This window comes from Geotrypetes seraphini, chromosome 7 (assembly GCF_902459505.1).
Source record: "Geotrypetes seraphini chromosome 7, aGeoSer1.1, whole genome shotgun sequence".
NCBI classification, from domain to species: Eukaryota; Metazoa; Chordata; class Amphibia; order Gymnophiona; family Dermophiidae; genus Geotrypetes; species Geotrypetes seraphini.
In genome coordinates this window covers 49,000,195-49,020,198 of record NC_047090.1, presented here as the reverse complement: position 1 = coordinate 49,020,198, position 20,004 = coordinate 49,000,195, and the positions used below count along the sequence as shown (strand labels likewise).

Below are 20,004 nucleotides of genomic sequence, written 5' to 3'. Positions count from 1 at the left end.
ATTTGTGGAAGACAGAAGGGGGAGAAGGACGCTGACAGGACATGGGGAAGATGGGGGGGGGGAGAAGGACACTGAAAGCACATGGAGAAGACAAAGGGGTGAAGAAGGACGCTGAAAGGCCATGGGGAAGACGGGGTGGGGGGGAAGGACACTGAAAGCATTTATGGAAGACAGAAGGGGGAGAAGGATGCTGACAGGACATGGGGAAGACGGTGGGGGGGGAGAAGGACGCTGAAAGCACATGGGGAAGACAAAGGGGTGAAGAAGGACGCTGAAAGGCCATGGGGAAGACGGGGTGGGGGGGGAAGGACACTGAAAGCATTTGTGGAAGACAGAAGGGGGAGAAGGATGCTGACAGGACATGGGGAAGATGGCGGGGGGGGAGAAGGACGCTGAAAGCACATGGGGAAGACAAAGGGGTGGAGAAGGACGCTGAAAGGTCATGGGGAAGACGGGGGGGTGGAGAAGGATGCTGAAAGGCCATGGGGAAGACAGAGGGGGGAGAAGGACGCTGACAGGACATGGGGAAGATGGGGGGGGAGAAGGATGCTGAAAGGAAATGGGGAAGAGAGAGTGGGGAGAAGACGCTGGCAGGGAAGAAGACAGAGATGCCAGACTATGGGGGGAGCGGAGGGAAGAAGATGGGTGCCAGACCAATTTGGAAGGGGGGAGAAAGGGAGAGGCACAGTAACAGAGCAAATGGAAGACGCAGAAGGAAGAAAGACAGTGGATGGAAGGAACTGAATGAGAACATGAGGAAAGCAGAAACCAGGCAACAAAGGTAGGAAAGAATTCTATTTCTTTTTTTCTTTTTTTTTTTTTGCTTCAGGATAAAGTAGTATATTAGTTGTGTTGATAAAAATTTATAAACAAAAGAGGCTCTGGTAGAAACCTGTTTACAAAGTGTGTATTCTTCCCAATTAATATTTCCAAATTAATAAAGTCTTTTTGCTTATTTGTAAATGGGTTTCTACCAGAGCCTTTAATTCAGTAGCATAATTAAATGAAATAACTATTTCTGAAGTTTATAGGGACGGGCGGGGACTGAGGGGATTCCTCACGGGGACGGGTGGGGACGGAGGACATTCCTCACGGGGACGGGTGGGGACGGGTGAGACTTTGGCGGGGACGGGTGGGATTTCTGTCCCCGCGCAACTCTCTAGTCCGCAATTAAGATATGCGGCGCGGCGGGAGGCGAGTGTGCTGGTGTCTGCTTTGCAGCTCACCTGGCAACAGGGCCGGACTGGCCATTGGGAGGACCGGGCATTGTCCCAGTGGGCCGCGGCCCATCCTCCTGTGCTGGCTGTAGTCCTGAGTGGATGTTTAGCCTGCCTGTCTTCCCCTTAGTATCCTATGAGCCAGGCAGTGTGTGAGGGGGAAGTGGGGGGAGGAAGAGAAGCTTCACACTGAGTCTGTCATAGGAACTCAGTGAGGCTGTAGTGTGACTCCACATGTGACATCTGTAATCAGGAACAGTTCCTAGTGCTCCCTTGCTAGAGAGGTGAGGATATAGGGGGAAGTTAATGTGTCTAATAATGTGCTCCTCTGTAAAAACCTCTGTATCTTCCATGGGGGACATGCTAAATTCGAGGAAATAAAAAAGCTGCTTATGATGATTGCATAGAGAAGTTCAGTAAGCTGAGAGGAGGGCTGGGCTCTCTGTGAACAACCAACACACTAATCCTCTGCGCTGTACCTTATGGAAAACTCAATATAGCAAAAAACAGTAAAGTGTATATGTGGCCCTTCACAGTGCTTTTGTAAACATCATAATAAAATAACAAAGGCTCCAATAATGAAAAATAAAAGTCCTTTTCCCATATACTCAGGTTGCACAAGTCCGGTTTTCACCCAGACAGTATATTTTTTGACCAAAACGGATGTCTACAATTAGTAAAATTCCCCAATCACATATTTTTTTATGGGGACGGATTTGTATACAGCACTTCATTAGATTTTTTTATTATACAAATTTTATCTTTTTGTAGACTTGAAGTCTTGAACAAAGAAAATGAGTACAGCAAAAAAAGCAAAAACAGATAGTGGAAGACCATTCCAAGAGGCCTGGACAGAGTACATATGGAGTGATTGAACGCAGTGGGAAAGCATTGTGTATTATGTGTAATGAAAGTGTTGTGTCTCGCACATCAAGTGTCAAACGTCACTTTGAGACCAACCATAACAGTGTTGCTGAACTTGGTTTAGCTCAAAGAAAAGAGTTCCTTGTAGGAAAATTAAAGAAATATCACTCCCAGTCTCTTAGTTTTAGCAACTATCTTTCACAAACTAATCATCTTACAGTTGCCAGCTTTCAAATTTCACTGTGCATGGCAAAACATGGTAAGCCCCTCTCTGATGGAGATTTTATCAAAAAGGCAATTTTGGCTGGGAGTAATTCACTCTTCCATGATTTCCAAAACAAGGATTAAATTGTGCAGCGCATCTCTGAGATGCCGCTAAGCAGAAATACTGCAAAAGATAGGGTTCTGCGAATGGCTGCTGATGTTAGTCAACAGCTTACTTGCGACTTACAAAAAGCACCCTTCTACTCCATGTGCTTGGATGAAAGTACAGATATTACTAACCATGCAAGACTAGCGCTCATTTTGCGTTATGCTACTGGTGACATCATGAGAGAAGAGCTGGTAAAACTGCTGTCTTTGCCTGGAAGAACACAAGGGATAGATATCCACAATGCTGTGATGGAGGCTTTTTCATCACTAGACATAAGTCCAGAAAAAGTAATTTCAGTTACTAGTGATGGAGCACCTAGCATGGTGGGGACAACATCAGGATTCATTCATTTCTTTGCTAAGGAAGCAAAACATCCACTGATTCAATTTCACTGCATAATACATCAAGAGGCTCTCTGTGCCAAAGAAAGCAGCAAAAAACTTGACGATGTCCTCAAAGATGTAACAAAAATGGTGAACTTCATCATGGTGCGTGCTCTTAATTTTCGACAATTTCAAGCCCTTCTTGATGAGGTTCAGGCACAATATAACACTTTACTGATGTACAATAATGTCCGGTGGCTGAGCAGAGGACGAGTGTTAGAGAGATTTGTGGCCTGCTTGGAAGAAGTTAGGCTATTTATGAACGAAAAGGGGGAAGACTATCCTCAACTCACCAACATGGCCTGGCTTACCAACCTCATGTTCTTTACAGATTTTACTAACCACTTTAATGTACTAAACAAAAAATTACAAGGCATGGGAAAAACAGCAGAAAGCATGTTTAGTGACATCAAAGCTTTTGAGAGAAAATTGCATGTTTTTGAAAAAGACCTTGAGAGTGGACAGCTAAAATATTTTCCCAACCTAAAAATACATTTGGATAATTCTACAACATTTGTGGACAGTCATAAAAAACACCAGGAAATCCACAAAGCATATTCCACCATTGTAGCCGAAGCAAAGGAGAATTTTAGTAAAAGATTTTCTCAGTTCCGTAAGATGGAGACAACCCTTTCATTTATAACTTCCCCAGAAAAGTCCACATTTGAAGATCTTGATCTTTCCTGCTTACAGTGGTTGGATATTCAAAATTTGGAAATGGAGCTACTGGAATTTCAAGAAAGCTCTATCTGGAAAAGTAAATTCAATGACCTGCGTGCGGCTCTTGAACGTATTGAGTGTGAAAGGGTGACAAATGAAATCACTGCTAGCAGTTCTGAAAATGAAATCCTAAAAGCGTGGAATTCTCTGGCAGACAATTTTAAGTCCATGAAAGCACTTGGGATTGCTCTTCTTACTTTGTTTGGGTCATCCTATGCTTGTGAGCAGCTGTTTTCGGCTTTGAATCATATAAAATCTGATGCTAGAAACAGATTAACGGATGACATGAGTGCTGCATGTTTTGTTCTGAAATTAACGCACTATGAGCCAAGGATTGACAAGTTATCAGCATGCATGCAACAACAAAAATCACATTAATTTTTTTCAGAGCATGCCCAATGCATATGTTTACATGAAGCAGTGTTTTCAGTTTGCAGTTAAGACACTTTCTAAGTTATTTAAATATTATTTAAAGATGTTATTTAAAAAAGGGACTTTACATGGCCCTGTTGTATTCCAATCTGGAATTTCCAATAAAAACGGTTGGTTTAATTGAAAGCTCTTTTGTTTTCTTTACATCATATTATTAGAAATGTAATGATTTAACTATTTTCTAATTTGATTGTAAATTTTACAAAAAAACATGTATAGACTCTTTGGGAATGCACACCGAGTCTTGACAGAGTTAACAGTTTTAAGAAGTTTATCTTTTTTTTTTACTCAGGATACATTTGACATGTTATGTGAATAATACATTTAAAATATATTGTGTAACTGAATCAAATTCTTCCTAAATTCATTAAATTGAATGAAATCATTAAAACATTATAAATTGCCAATAAATTGAAATGAAAACCAAAGGATTGTGAATCAAATTGATTCTCTGACAATACAAAGATTCCAACCTTTAAAAATGATGTTACATAGTTCAGGCAACTTTATAAAGAGTTTTTAGATACTAAAATCTTGTTATTAAGGTTAAATTGACGTGCTGGCACTTTGAGGAAATTCTTTGGTTTTGTGCGGCAGTTTGGGCACTCGGGCTCAAAAAGGTTAGCCATCACTGACCTAGACTATGCCCGGCCTCTGAGAGATTGGTTTGTGGACTCTCCCATGGGGCACCTGGACAGGGTGGTCAAAGTGCATGCTACTGTACAAAGATTGTTGGTTATTCATGCCTTGGAGCCAGTACTGCCCGAAGTCTTGGGTTTGGGCAGTTACTCCATGTTCTTGATCGTGCCAAAGGAGAACTCAGACGATTGGAGTCCAATCCTGGATCTTACACATATAAATGCAGTGCTCAAAGTTCCACGCTTTCGCATGGTGACAATGTGATAGCGGCAGTGGCCCCAGGAGAGGCTGTCACAGAGGCTTACTTACATATTCTCATTTATCAGGAGCACTAGCTTTTCCTCCGGTTTCATGTTTTGGGAAATCTTTATTAGTTGTCAGCTCTGCCTTTTAGCCTGCTTATGGTGCCTTGTACCTTCTCCAAGGTGATAGTGGTCGTGCCAGTTCACTGGAGGAAGATGGGGCTGCAGGTGCACCCATTTTTGGACATTCAGCTGTTCAAAACCCCCTCGTTGACCAAGGGTCGGCACATGGTGGATTAGGTGGTCCAGATCCTAGAAGGCCTGGGTTGCAGTGTGCTTTACAGGAAAAGCACTTTGACCTTGATGCAATCCCTGGAATATCTAGGGGTCTTGATCAACACAGCAGCTGGCCGAGTTTATCTTTAACTTCCAGAGGCATGCAGACAGAAGCTGTGCTCTTAGATTCTTGCATTCTGGGCAAAGCAACTTCTTTTTCGTGGGACTTTCTCAGTTCCTGGGGTCCATGGCAGCCTTCATATATGTGGTCCCTTGGGCAAGGGCGCTTGCTCATCTTTTGCAGCACGTGTTGCTCTCATGCTGGGCTCTGCAGACTGCAGCAATGCAAGCAGCTCTTCATTGGACTCTGGGGGCCTGGGCCAGCAGGAATTGATGGTTCCTTCCACAGTTTCTCTCCAGGGGTATGCAGCTGCGAATTTCATCTTGGGTGGTTCTGACAACAGATGCCATGGCAACTATTATCCCATTCAGAGGAGTAGGACGCCCTCTCTAAGGCAATGGTCAATCAACCATTCACTTAGCTCTGGTGAAATTGCACATGTTTCTGGAAGGCCCAGCAGCCCAAGTCTTCTACGACAATGTGACAGCGGTGGCATTTGTCACTCGCCAGAGAGGACGCAAGAGTGCTTCTCTGGCTAAGGAAGCCCACTACTCTTTCTCTGGACAATGCATAATCTCCAAGACCTTTCGTCAATCTATGTAGCAGACAGGCAGACTTCCTTAGCAGACAGACCTTTGATCTGGGCAAGTGGACGCCTTCCTCAGCAGTGTTTCAAGCCATTGTGCAGTACTGGGGTTGGTCTCACTCCGACTTAATAGTAGCAACAAAGCACTCGAAAGCCATCCAATTCTTCAGTCGAAGGTCTGAGCCCAGAAGCGAGGACCTAGATGCACTGGTACAGTTGTATCTATAGGGAGTTCTACTGTATGTGTTTCCTCCCTGGCCCATGATAGATCAGGTCCTTCACTGAATTGTGACTCTTCAGGAAAGGGCCATTCTGGTGGCTCCAGATGGATCTTGCAGACCGTGGTATGCAGATCTGATGTGTTTTTGTGTAGGTCAAGGCCTTCGGTTGCGGGCTGTTCCAGACCTACTCTCTCAGAGTGTGGAGCCTTATTCCGCTCCTAGCATTTCTCCCAGCGGGCCCTGATAAGGGCCTCACCATGGCTTCTCTTTGGGTCCAACTCGCTGGGCTCTTTTGTTTCAGAGCCCGAGACTGTAGTCCTTCGCTTGCATCTCACCCTGACATGGCCAGATTTCTGGTGAAATGGGTGTTCCTAACTTTCTCCTATATCATTCCGCTTCCCTCTTAGAAAAGATCTCTTATTGATGGCATAAGGTGCATAAACCGTGGATGATTGTACTGCAACACTGGGTGGGATCTCTGCCACTCTGGATGATACCCTGGCTCTCACTGTCTAAATTACAACAACACCACCCTTTCTTAATAGATATGTGATATACCATCTGGAAGAATGTATACCATAGAACTAGGATGTTCCTTCATAGTAACATAGTAAATGATGGCAGATAAGACCTGAATGGTCCATCTAGTCTGCCTATTAGTTATACCCATTACAAATACATGATTAAATTAACTTGTCTCTTCTTTGATATTTCTGGGTCATAGACTGTAAAGTCCACCTGGTATTGTCTTAGGTTCCAAATGCTGAAGTTGCCGTCCAAGCTCATGCCAGCCTATCCAACCATCCTGTTTGCAGGATATCTACCATAAAGTCTGACCAGTAACATCCTCATGTTCCAAGTTACTGGAGTTCCCATTGATGCCCTCCCCAGCCCATCCATAGTCAGTACATTCAATTTACCCCTATCCAATATGCTCCTGATTTTGTGCTGGGCGGTATTGATGACACATATCAACAGTGGGCAGCTAATTCATTATGTGTCCTAGGCCAAGTCTGGCAGGAGGGGAGGTTGAGATCCTTTTCAGAACTGCAGGAAGAATTTGGAATACTGAATAGATCACTTTTTCAATAACAACTCTGAGATTTTATAGAGTGCAAGGCTTTGTTTGGAGGCGCATCCCTTGGAAACAGACCTTTGACAGATATGGGGAGGGGGATATATTCTGCTCTTGTATGCTAATACAACCTGGTATCGCAAGATATCACCAGATGGGTCTTGGGAAAACTTTCACAGAACAAAAATGGAAGCAGGGATTTTGTAGCCTCTTAAAACTATCTATGGCTACTCCTTTACGGAGAATGGCTACAAGCTCTTTTATCAATGGTATTATACACCTGGGAGGCTACGTAAAATCTACAAATCTGGGGACAGGAAGTATTGGTGTAATTGTGGGTAATTGGGTACCTTTGCACATATTTGGCAGGACTGTTCACAAATTACCTCTTTCTGGGTTACCCTGCTGTTAAATTTCCAGAAATGTACTTCAATATTATATCCCAAGGTGGCTGAAAGCTGTTTACTGAATTTTCCAGTGAAGGGCATTTCTAAAGAAATCTACAGGTGAGATTTTCACATCTTTACTACTACAAGGATATTGATAGCTAAAGGATGGAAGACAGTGTCAGGTTAAAACCGTGGAAGACAAAGGTGCGCGCCGACAACTGAGCGCAGTGCGGAGGCACGCGCCGAAGAAAATAACTGTTTTTAGGGGCTCCAACGGGGGGGGGGGTGTGGGGGGAACCCCCCACTTTACTTTATACAGATCGCGCCGCGTTGTGGGGGGCGTTGTGGGGGGTTTGGGGGGTTGTAACCCCCCACATTTTACTGAAAACTTCACTTTTTCCCTAAAAACAGGGAAAATGTTAAGTTTACAGTATAATGAGGGGGGGTTACAACCCCCCAAACCACCCACAATGCCGCCGTGATCTGTATTAAGTAAAGTGGGGGGGCTCCCCAACAAAACCCCCCGTCGGAGCCCCTAAAAACTGTCATTTTCTTCGGCGCACACCTCCGTCTTGCGATCAGTTGTCGGCGCGCGCCTTTGCCTTCCGCAGTTTTATCTATGAACCAGGAAGACACCTCATGCGCCCACTTTGACATCATGGTATAACAAAGTGGATTATATATGTTTAATGTCTCAACTGCTCAAGGAGGGGCCGTCTGAAGAAGTTTCATAGAGACTGGGATGTGAATTTTCAGTAATTATGGTGGTTATGACTCGGATGTAACTATTATATAAAATGTATGGTAACTTGGAGAGGTTTTGTAGGGGACTATTTTTGTAAGGTTCTTAGTTCTGTTGCTTGGTATTGTCCAAATGCTTGTTTTTGCACTAATTGTATTCCTATTTGAAAAGCCTTAAAAAAATAGCTTGAAAAAAAATACTACTGTATTTTTCGCTCCATAAGAGACCCATAAGACGCACCCTAGATTTAGAGTAGGAAAACAAGAAAAAAAAACATTGTGTACTACTATATACCAGGCTCTGCACCCAGCCCCCCTCACTCCCTGCCAGGCTCTGCACCCAACCCCACACTCCTTGCAAGGCTCTGCACCCTGTTCCCCTTATATGCATAGCAGATATAAATTCTCTAAACTGACACATTTTGATAACTAATTGCTCCTTGTGACCCTGGGCAAGTCACTTAATCCTCCTTAGCCCCAGGTACGTTAGATAGATTGTGAGCCCACCGGGCCAGATAGGGAAAATGCTTGAGTACCTGATTGTAAAACCACTTAGATAACCTTGATAGGCGGTATATAAAATCCTAATAAACTTGAAAACTTGAAACTTTGTTGTCTGGTGATTTCATGAGTCTTCTTCCTTTCTTCACTCAGGCCCAACAATTGTCCCTTTCTATTCCCTCCCTCCCATGTCCTGAGTTTGTGCCCCCTCACTGCCTTCCAGCCTTAATTCTTCATCCTCCCTCCCTCCTATGTCCCGAGTTCGTGCCTCCTCACTGCCTTCCAGCCTTTGTCCTTTGTCCACCCTGCCACGCCGAAGCCTGCCTACCCTTAACCAACTTTAAGTTTTGAGAATCTGGCCCTGAATGTGGATTCTGGAATGCCAACAACAATGTGTTACACTAATCTGCCACAGAGTGCCAATTGTCATTCCAATAAAGTTTCCTGAATTTGAATCTCCCAAGTTGGAACAAAAAACATGGTATATTTCATAATTTAGTAGTTACCAGGAAAAAACAAAAACAACCTCCATCTTCTGAATTGCAAACTGGGCAATCAAGATCTCCCAGTCCAGGGCTGGCTCAAAATGTTATGGTATCCTGGATCCACTTCTATTTTGGCACCCATGACCCAGGCCCAGACGTACTCTGTTTTATCACCTCCCATGCTCTGCATCCTCAGGCCTGTTCCTTTCTCCCTTCTATGATGCTACTACATGGTCCTGACAAGACGCAGCTTCATAGGCCAGCTGCCACGAGGAAGGAAGTCCAGCATTAGTATCAAGCAGCAACATTAGGACTAGAAGGGATCTCTGTCCTCTGTCACTGATTTTGATGCTGATGCTAGCCCTCCCTCCTCACAGCAGCTGGCCTATGAAGTCACATCCTGTCAGGACTTGGCAGCAGTATCGAAGGAGGAAAGAGGAGGAGTGTTCAAACCACTTCTCTTTACTACCACCTTACCCAACCTTGCCGCCGATTCCTCCTCCTCTGCCCCCGGTCCGCTGCCGCCTTGCGCCGCAACTCCAGGAAGGGAAGGGCCAACGTGCAGCGATTGCACGTCGCCAGCCCACATGCCTTCCCCCAACGTCAGAGGAAGATTTGTGAGCCGGCGATGTACAATTGCTGCACACTGGCCCTTCCCTTCCTGGAGTTGCAGCGTAGTGGTGGCGAGCAGTGGGGGCGGAGAGTAGTCAGCCCATGTTCCCCCAACGAGTGGGACATTTTAAAAAGGTACAACGGGGTGGGGGTGTTTAAAAAAAGTTACCTTTGCTTTATAAGACGCACCCAAATTTCCACCCAATTATGGGCAATTTTGGATGGAAAAAAGTGCGTCTTATGAAGCGAAAAATACGGTACCTTACTTTTTTCAATATTGTTAAATGAATGGATGTATTGCCATCTTCTAAAGCAGAAGAATAGGACAGCTTTGTAATTTTAAGACACAGCAACGCATAAGCAATTCAGAAAAGTTACTTTTTAAAGAAATTAGCTGCCCAGATTAGTTGCTTATATGGCATTTGTTAATTACTTGGCTTGCTTTGTAGAATAAAGCATCATGGTAGATTGCTTTCTTATCAGTCAACTACATGAGAATCGGACTTCTGTCCTTTTCTATTGCCCTCTACTTCCTATTTACTTTTAGGAAACTACTAAAAACATATTTATTTAATAAATATTTGGATGCTTAATTTTGTTTGACTATGTGAGGGTTTTTTCTTTTATAATTTTCTGTAGTTTTATAGTCTTCTTTATTATTTGTTACCCATATTGAACTGCAAGGATTTTTAGGATAGAAATAAAATTCTATGTTATGTTATTTATTTATTGTTAATAGCTGTAGTATTTTAGCAGGATTTTTAATATGTTACCAGACATCCAGATTTACCCGGACATGTCCTCTTTTTAGAGGACAATCCAGACAGCTTTTCAAAATCCAGCACTTTGGGTTTTGAAAAGCATTGATATCAGGGCTGCGTCTCGAGGGCATCTGCGCGTAGTCTTTTTTATTTTTCAAGCAAAAGTATGGTAACCCTATGCTACTTTGAACTGCAAATCATGTCTAAAGGAATTCATCACCATCACTGTCTCCCTTCCCCCCCCCACACACAAGCAGGGCTAGATGCACTAAAATCAGTCGGTAATACAGGCTGAATCGCTGTTGGACGGTTCTCTGGCCGATTGTGGAACAGCGATCGATGCGCTACCAAGTTTGCATGCAAATCCGACAGATCAATTGCTCAGTGAGCGATTGACACATGCACAGAGCCCTAACATCAGTGACAGGGGAATCAGCCTCCTGTCACTGCTGTTAGGGCTTCTTTTTTTAATGTCACAGCAGATGTGCATGTGTTACACATGCACAATCTGCCCCATTAAAAAATAAAAAGCACCCCCCTCCCCCCCGCACTAATGGCCCTCCCCACTTCTCCCCCACAATCCGGCACTGCAACCCCCCTCCCCATGGCAGCAAAAATGGCAAGAGGGATGCCTACTCCCTCTTATCTAGTCAAATAATCTCCACGCCATGCCCCCATCTGGTCCTGGACCCCTGTGCCACCAACCCCCTCCCAACCATCCCCTACCGTCCCTCCTTTCTCTTGAAAAAAAAAAGGCAGGAGGGATGCTCACTCACTCCTGCCACCAGATGCTCCCCTGGTCCCCCCCCCCCCCCTTACCTTTGCTTGACATTGGGAGCTGGAGAGAAATACATGTCTCCAGCTCCAAACCCCACCTGTGGAAAATGATAGGCCTTCCCCTTCCTGGTTCACCATATATGATTGGCTCAGATGCCTAAGGCCTCTCCCCTTAGGCATCTGAGCCAATCAGGGCCTTAGGCCCCTCCCTCTGTATTCCATCCCTCCAGCTCCCAACTTCTAGCAAAGGCACTTGGAGGGGTTAAGAGTGGGGGTGGGGTTTGGGATTGCATCCCTTCTGCCAATTTTCTCTCATGGGGGGGGCATTACCAGTGCCGCATTTGGCGGAGGTTGTTAGGGAGGCCTTCCCCTTCCTGGTTCACCATATATGATTGGCTCAGATGCCTAAGGCCTCTCCCCTTAGGCATCTGAGCCAATCAGGGCCTTAGGCCCCTCCCTCTGTATTCCATCCCTCCAGCTCCCAACTTCTAGCAAAGGCACTTGGAGGGGTTAAGAGTGGGGGTGGGGTTTGGGATTGCATCCCTTCTGCCAATTTTCTCTCATGGGGGGGGGGCATTACCAGTGCCGCATTTGGCGGAGGTTGTTAGGGAGGCCTTCCCCTTCCTGGTTCACCATATATGATTGGCTCAGATGCCTAAGGCCTCTCCCCTTAGGCATCTGAGCCAATCAGGGCCTTAGGCCCCTGCCTCTGTATTCCATCCCTCCAGCTCCCAACATCTAGCAAAGGCACTTGGAGGGGTTGAGAGTGGGGGTGGGGTTCAGGATGGCATCCCTTCTGCCAATTTTCTCTCATGGGGGGGGGGCATTACCAGTGCCGCATTTGGCGGAGGTTGTTAGGGAGGGCCATCATCAGCTTTTCTTTTTTTTTATGGGACAAATATTTTGCATGTGTAACAAATGTAAAATATCTGTACCATTGGGAAAAATCCAGGCAAACCTATCGTTAACACAGTAGACCAGTCTGTTTGTTTTCGATAGCTAAAACCCCTGTTTTGTTTTGGGGTTTTTGCATAGCCGAGCAATGTTAGTGCATCAATTGCTTGGCTACTTTGCATGGAGTTTTAGCTAATTTGCATGGCTGCATCAGAAAATAGTCGATCGAGGGGAAAAACATGCGGTGAGCTGTTTTGTGTATCAGGTCGGTAAAAGTGATCATTGCTAAAGCTGTGAAAACAGATTTAGCAACGATCACTGACTTTAGTGCATGTAGCCCTTAGTTCAGCATGGTCCTTTCATTAGTTTTATATATTAATTCAAAGAGTTTTTTCATCTCAGCAGATATTTAATATAGATGGATTTTGTCTAATACTGTATGTACAGCCAAGTTCAGTTTCTCTTGTTGTTCTAGCCCAATCGAAAATCTTAAGTCCAGTCCAGTCATCTGAAGAGATCACCATTCCAGTACCTCCAGTCCAGAGTCCCATGACACAGCAGACAGAGGTATGAAAGCATCCAGTAAATTATCGTCTAAATAGTACAATTAACATATAAGAGGAATCATTTTCATCTTAGCAGCAGTTAAGAATTAAGTTATGTGTTTATAAATTCATTATTATATACAATATTTTAAAGCATTTAATAAACAACAAATTTATAAAATTCTAGCTATGTGCAAACAATATGAAAGTTAATATAATCATAAAAATAACATAAAAATGACCAAATTTAGTATGAAAAAGATTCAGTAATAATCGTCAATAATAATACTAGTATATAAAATTCACACATAAAAATGCAGAATAAAACAGGCTTAAAAATTATTAAAAAATAACCAAATGATGTTCAGAAAGTATGGCCTTTAAATGAAAAGAAAAGTACAGTAGGCAGGCATGTATCAATCTGAGTTAAGTGTACTAATAGCAATGTATGGCATATTGTAAGTACAAATTATAGATTTTATGTAATTACAGAATTTCATTAGCAAAGAAAAGAATATAAATTTCACATAGATTGGAAGAATGACATAGGCACATAAGAGCACAATAATAAAATAGGAAAAGGTTCAAAAGTAATGTGTGCTCACAAATAGCTCAGCAGGCACGTATTACAAAGCAGGAAAATTATAAAATCAAGAACTGAGAAAAAAATATGTAATTAGGGAATGCCATTCCTGCAGGATGCAGTTTCAAGCAGAAGATATTTAATCATCATGACAAGCCAAAAACAAACCCTCATTTTTAAAAAAATGTCTTTAGATGATGCAGTGAGAATGTCCATATTACATAGAAGTGCCAGAAAAACCTCATCTATATTGATGCAAATATCATTTCTTAGATCTTGTTTCAATTTCCCTTTTATATACTGTGAAATTTCTGTGAGTACTAAGTAGCTGTAATAAAATGGTGTTGCATTTTCAGGCTTCTTTCTTATAAACATTAGTTTACCAGAAATCAATATGAATTAGTTTAATAGCAAAATGGTTTTCAATAAAAGTAAGGCCTTTGATAGGCTAGCCACTCTATAGCTTGCTATTTTAGCAGTGCCTCCAATGTTTACCTATAGAGTGTAACAAATTACTCTAGATAAATATGAGTAGTCTATTTATGATCCTAACAGGTATAGCCATTCAATTGATTACAGGTAATTGGAAAAACCATGATAGAATTAATTATATATTTTGGTGGGTGAATGTGTGTACTACATACAGATATGAATGAATTAACGCAGAATGTAGGGGTTTTATAGTGAGGTATTTAATAAAATTTGGAGCCCATTGACTAAATTTGTAAAAACATAATAATGTATTTTCATCATATCTCTTCTTTTCTTTGGTTTATTTGTCTTTACACATCCAGGGGGGTGGGGGGTTGGAGGGAGGGGAATAAATATTGATAGTGATATTTGGGTAACTTTATTCTTTATTTGTATTGTATATTAGGATATATTATGATATTATTATATGCAGGAAAATGAAATTATTGAATGATATTTATATTACTTATATAGATAATAGTGGAATATGTGGAATATCTTTTGTTCTTTCATTTGTATGACACTGTTTTTGATTAAAAAAAAATTCTTTAGTCTGTTCTTGGATTCTTTCAGTGATCAATAAATATTCTGCTTTCATTTTCTAGTTTCCTTTGCCACAGAATACAGAAGACATTTTATTGTCTCACATGCATAAATCTCCACAAGAAAGGTACTTCCTTGATCATAACCTCCTAGAAAAGGTACCCAAAGACTCGGCAGATAAGAAAATCAAAAGCCCTACCACACCAGTTTCTCCAGTTCATTTCCAGCCATTACCTTTGTCAGAAGCCATCATTTCTAAATCACCAGTGCAGTCTCAACAAGTGACTCCTTCATCAGACTCTCGCTCACCTTCTGCCCCATTGCCTATTTGTTCTCAGCCTTTGCCTTCCACTGAGACGCCTGTGCCTGCTACAACTATTATCCCAGTTTGCTTGCAGCCTATTCCAACAATGACCTCCACTCCTCTATCCCAACTCACCATGAAAAGCCAAAATAGTGAAATGGAAAAGCTTACAAGCCCCCTAGCAGAAGAATCTTTGAAACGTAATGACCTCATTGAAGAATTCTGGATGAAGAGTGCTGAAATTCGCAGGAGTCTTGGGCTTACTCCAGTAGACAGAAGTAAAGCATTAGAAATGGACTTTCCAGTGTCTTCCCCTGAACCCACATCCTTAAATTCATGTACAACCAAGGATGTCTTGAAGGAATACAGGGTGAGTCATGTAAGACCTCAGCCTGCCCCAAGAAAGCTAAATACACCCAAGCTTGAAGGTGAGCATATTTCTTTCTTGTCTCTCAAATCACCATCAGAAAAAGAGCTGAAAAGCTCTGATGCAGAGAAGAAAGATTTATCCAGCAGCTCAGGCTTAGGACTCAATGGTAGCTTCTCCAATATCAAGACAATAGCCAGTGAGAGTTTTAATACTTCAGATTCTACTATGTTGACACCTCCATCAAGTCCTCCACCCCCACCTCCTCAGAATGAGGAACCAGCAACTCTGAGAAGAAAGATGAATCAGTCCTCCTGGCAGAAAGAGGCAGACTCCAATCTGACAGCACTAGTACAAACATACCATACTTGTGAAGTGAGTGGCAACACCAAAGAGCCAATAAAGGAATCCAAACAAGAAGTGCGAAAGTCATTCATAGAGAGTGTGGATGAGATTCCTTTTGCTGATGATGTTGAAGACACATATGATGATAGAACAGAAGACTCGAGCCTTCATGAGAAGTTTTATACACCCCCTACTAGTAGACCAAAAGCAGACAAGCCTCAACATCTAGCCCTGACCAAGGAAAATGGAGAGCTACTATCATTTGAATGGGTTCACCAAAGAAAGACTATGTTGCCTCACATCTCTCCAGAAGCTAGGGAATTGGCAGAGGAAAGGATGAGAGCCAGAGAGAAGTCTGTAAAGAGCCAAGCCTTGCGTGTTGCTATGGCCCAGCATTTAAGTAAAATGAAAGAGCTAGAAGCTACTACTGCAGCTACATTGTCCGTCAAGGAAATAAGGACACCAGGTGTGAAACCTTCTAGGCACTTGAAGGCCAAAGACTTCCTTTCTGAATCTCCCAAACCTTCAGTTCTTAGTCTATCAGATGTACCCACTCTGAAGCATGAAGTTGCTGAAGAAAGAATCTCTTCTCCTCCTGCAGAGGGTTCTGTCACCTCTTCTGAAGGATCCACTGGTAAAAGTAAGAAAAGGACTTCATTGTTCTCCCCTCGAAAAAACAAAAAAGAGAAAAAATCTAAGAATGGTAGCAGGCTTTCAGATAAAGCTGGCCATATGTCTGAGGAAGTAACTAAACCAAAATCTCTCTGGAAGTCTGTTTTCTCTGGATATAAAAAAGACAAAAAGAAGAAGCAAGATGACAAATCTAACCCTAGTACTCCCTCAAGCAGTACAACAGTGGACTCTGGGAAAAACAAGATTTCACCAGTGGTTAAAGCAGGTAAAGTATCTACTGTACAAAAGAATGCTACAAAATGTCTTCCTAGTTTGCTGTTTACAAAGTTGTATGCAAAAGTTCAGGCATCCTTGGATAAATTATGTGTGTTAATGAATCCTTACTTTAACAGAAGCTAAGACCGCTTCTACGTGATGCAAAGTTAAATATAAGATATTTTGGTAACTTTTAATGCTAAATCATTATTTACTGATTTTAACAGATGGAAAATAAAGTAGATATGGCATGTGTAAATGTTTACCATCTCAAGTTTAGGAAAATTAATTAACCTTAAATTATTACTACAAGAATTGTTCTCAAGCATTTCAACTTTCCTTCTCAAGTTGGTATTATTCTTAATCAGAGTCTCTTGAAGTTGTTTAGATGTGGAGATTTCCTTTTCAATTTTTTGTATTGATGCATTTGAGTTAGTCAATTCTTTTCTTAAATCATTCAATTCTTTTGCTTGATTTGTAATTTTTCTTTCCAAGTATTGAAATTTAGGGGTAGTAGTCTTTGCAAAACCAGCAATTAAGTCCCATAATAAGGAATCCCATAAGGAATCTAAGGTTACCACTGCAGGTTTAACCAAAGAAATTGAAGTTTGTGAGACAGTAGCGTGCTCACCATTCTGTAGGTATTCTTCAGGGCCTGCCTCCTGGATATCGCCCCCTTGTAAAGTTGAATTATCCCCAGGCATATTCGTTAGGGCTCCTTAACTATGAGCCCCTACCTCCAATCCTTCTCCTGGATCCAATCTTGCCTCTGAGGGAGAAAACACTACGGAGTCCAGGGTTTCCCCACCCCTGGGAGAGCTGGTGACCTGAGGTTGTGGGAGCGGCGCCCTTGCATCGGGGCTCAGCGTGACATCATACCCTAGAAGAACAACAACGGGTTTGCCTCCCTGTGTCCTCAGTAGGCCGCCATCCGACGCCCGAGAGACCTCCTGTATTCGCCTCAGGAGTTGCTCTATGTTGCCAAGAGAGGGAACTTCGGGGCGCCGCAAGACAGCAGCAGCGTTCCGGCCTCTTCTCTTAGGCATGCTTGTAAGTATCCACAAAGCCGTTCAGGGCTCGAGACAAAGAAAATTTCTTAGGTTGAGGGACAAACCCGACGCGAACAACTCAGCGCGTCTAGCTTGAAGCAGCCATCTTGGATCCCTCGAGTAAGTTTATAAAGTGTTTTTATGATTGTAGTGTTCTTTTTTTGTTTTTTGTGCTAAGTGCTGTATCACTTTGTGACACTAGTCTTTATATACACTATTTAAGGGGAACATTATGGACTGAACAGAATAGAATTTTAATTGTAAATTAAATGCCAGATAATATGAACTATGACCACATAGAATCTTAAAAGACAAATAATTTTGAACTCAATTCAGGCTATTACTAGAAGGTAGTACAAGCATTTTAATAGAGAAATTACCCTATAAAATTTAGATTTATATAAAATAGTTTTGGCTGCTATACTTTATTACAACTGTAGTCTTCTTAGGAAGTCCCAAATATAACATGTTACAGTAGTCCAAGAGAGATTAAATTATAGTCTGCACTATTTTTTAGCAGACTTAAATAAAAATAAGATCACACTTAAAAACTATAAGAAGATATACAGCTTCTCCCCTGAGTTTCCATCTCTAATGAAGAATCAGTCATCACTCTTAAACTTTGAATTGAAGCGTGTAAACAGATAATCTTGCCTCTAATTTTATCTGACATTGATTCCTATATCCTCTACAATACTGTTTTCAACATTTACATTGAAGCCGAACTTCTATTCAACCTAAAATTCTTGTAGAACAGCTATTCAAATGTGCATATATCTCAGAAGTAGAAGATAGAACAGGAAAAATTTTGTGCACATTGTCAGCATAAATAAGTTAACCCAGTTCCATCTCCTAAGAGATTATAAAAATATATTGAACAGAATAATGGGCAATGGGAGCTTTGAGGTAAACAGGGGTCCAAATTCTAGAAATTTCCATTTTAATATTAACCTTATAGTGTTTTTAAAAATACACTATTTAATGGTGTTTAATAGTCAGCCTCAGGCTACAGTTTTAGTCAATGGCGTTCAATCTCCAGCCTTCCCTATTCAGTGGAGTACGCAGCGAGGCTGCCCCTTATCGCCCCTTCTTTTCGCGTTATCTTTGGATCTTTTGATATGAGAAATTACATCCAATCCAGAGGTCCGGGGAGTGAGAATTAGAGGGCATGAATTTAAAATCGTAGCCTTCGTGGATGACTTACTAGTATACTTAACAACACCTTGGGTCTCCTTTCCTGTTCTCATGTCACTCTTCACAGAATATGGAGATTTCTCTGGCTTCTGGATCAATTATACTAAATCCTTTGCTAGGGTGAATGCAGTCTCTGTTCAACTGGAGTGGATTGGAGACTTTCTTTTGAGTTGGGTGGATGACTCGTTTAGGTTCTTGGTGGTCTTGCTCACTCACACTCACAGGACTAATGTTGATGCCTTATTGGCATCTACGAAACAATGTCTTGCGCAAAGGATGAATTTGCCCATCTCTTTCTATAGCAGGGTTCAATTATATAGAATGATAATTTTTCCCCAGTGGCTATACATGCTTCAACTTCTGCCTCTTCATCTTTGAAGATTGGATGTTCAACAGTTACATTGGTTGCTGGTTCATTTTCTTTAGCAGGGAAAGAAGTCTAAGATCTCTCAAATTTCTGTTTCGCCCTTGGCAGCTAGGTGGTTTGGGTCTCCCGGATATTGGCAAATATAATGTGGCGTGTTTGCTTCGATATTTGGGTGACTGGTGCTTGCTGAGTGAGGATTATATTTTTGGGGATTTTGAATCTGCTTTTTTCTATCCATGGCATCTTTACTCCTTGTTGCAGCTACCTGCGAGACTGTTACCACAAGCATTGCAGACGAGAGTTCTTCGATCTTGCTGCTTTAGCTGGAGGGGTTTGGTCAGATTACTAGGGAGAAATTTTCAGGTACCAGATCAGTTGTCTATTCGGGATAATCCCCAATTTCAACCTGGAATTCATAACACCAGTTTTGCACTTTGGACCCAGAAAGGGTTGCTGCTTTTCGAACATCTCCTGGACTTTGATGGCAATCTAAAACCCTGGGCTTCTTTTCCAGAATTGCACCCCTCTGGCTTGGAGGGAGTATTTGCTTATAACTAGATTCAACATTATGTGGGCTCATTGCCAACTGGCCTGAAGCTTTGGCTGGGTCATAAGCTATGTATATTTTTTGATCAGTTTCAGGATGGAGGACAGTCAGTGTCTGGAGCTTTGAGTTTATTATACCCAGCTAAGAACTATGGTGATCTGGACCTGTGCTGGGGGAGAGATCTGGGTCTTCCTGTCGAGTCCATGGATTTTTCTTCTCTCATTAATCGCATCTCGAGTATTTCTTTCAGTGCTGAACTCAGGGGGTGCTAGTTTCAGGTGGTATACCATGCCTATTTCTCTCTATGACCAATTTTCCTCTTTCTTCCTTTCTCCATGTGCCACCATTTTTCCCTCACACTCATACCCAACAATTCTCCCTTTTTATTCCCTCCCTCCTATGTCCCAAGCTAGTGCCCCTTACTGCCTCCCTTCTGTGTCCCATGTTCATGCCCCCTCCTATCTGTGTTGAGTTTGTGCCCCCTCCCTGCAC

The 20,004-nt window shown here is 42.3% G+C and overlaps 1 protein-coding gene across 16 annotated transcripts in view; it reads left to right on the top strand.

Moving 5' to 3' along the window:
* MICAL3 (microtubule associated monooxygenase, calponin and LIM domain containing 3) overlaps positions 1 to 20,004 on the top strand; it is a 711,269-nt gene that overhangs the window by 630,552 nt on the left and 60,713 nt on the right. For all 16 annotated transcript variants that reach the window (XM_033950898.1, XM_033950894.1, XM_033950891.1 and 13 more), the window contains 2 exons: positions 12,785 to 12,876; positions 14,514 to 16,365. In XM_033950898.1, the coding sequence (XP_033806789.1) occupies positions 12,785 to 12,876; positions 14,514 to 16,365 (1,944 nt within the window). The remainder of the gene's footprint in view (positions 1 to 12,784; positions 12,877 to 14,513; positions 16,366 to 20,004) is intronic.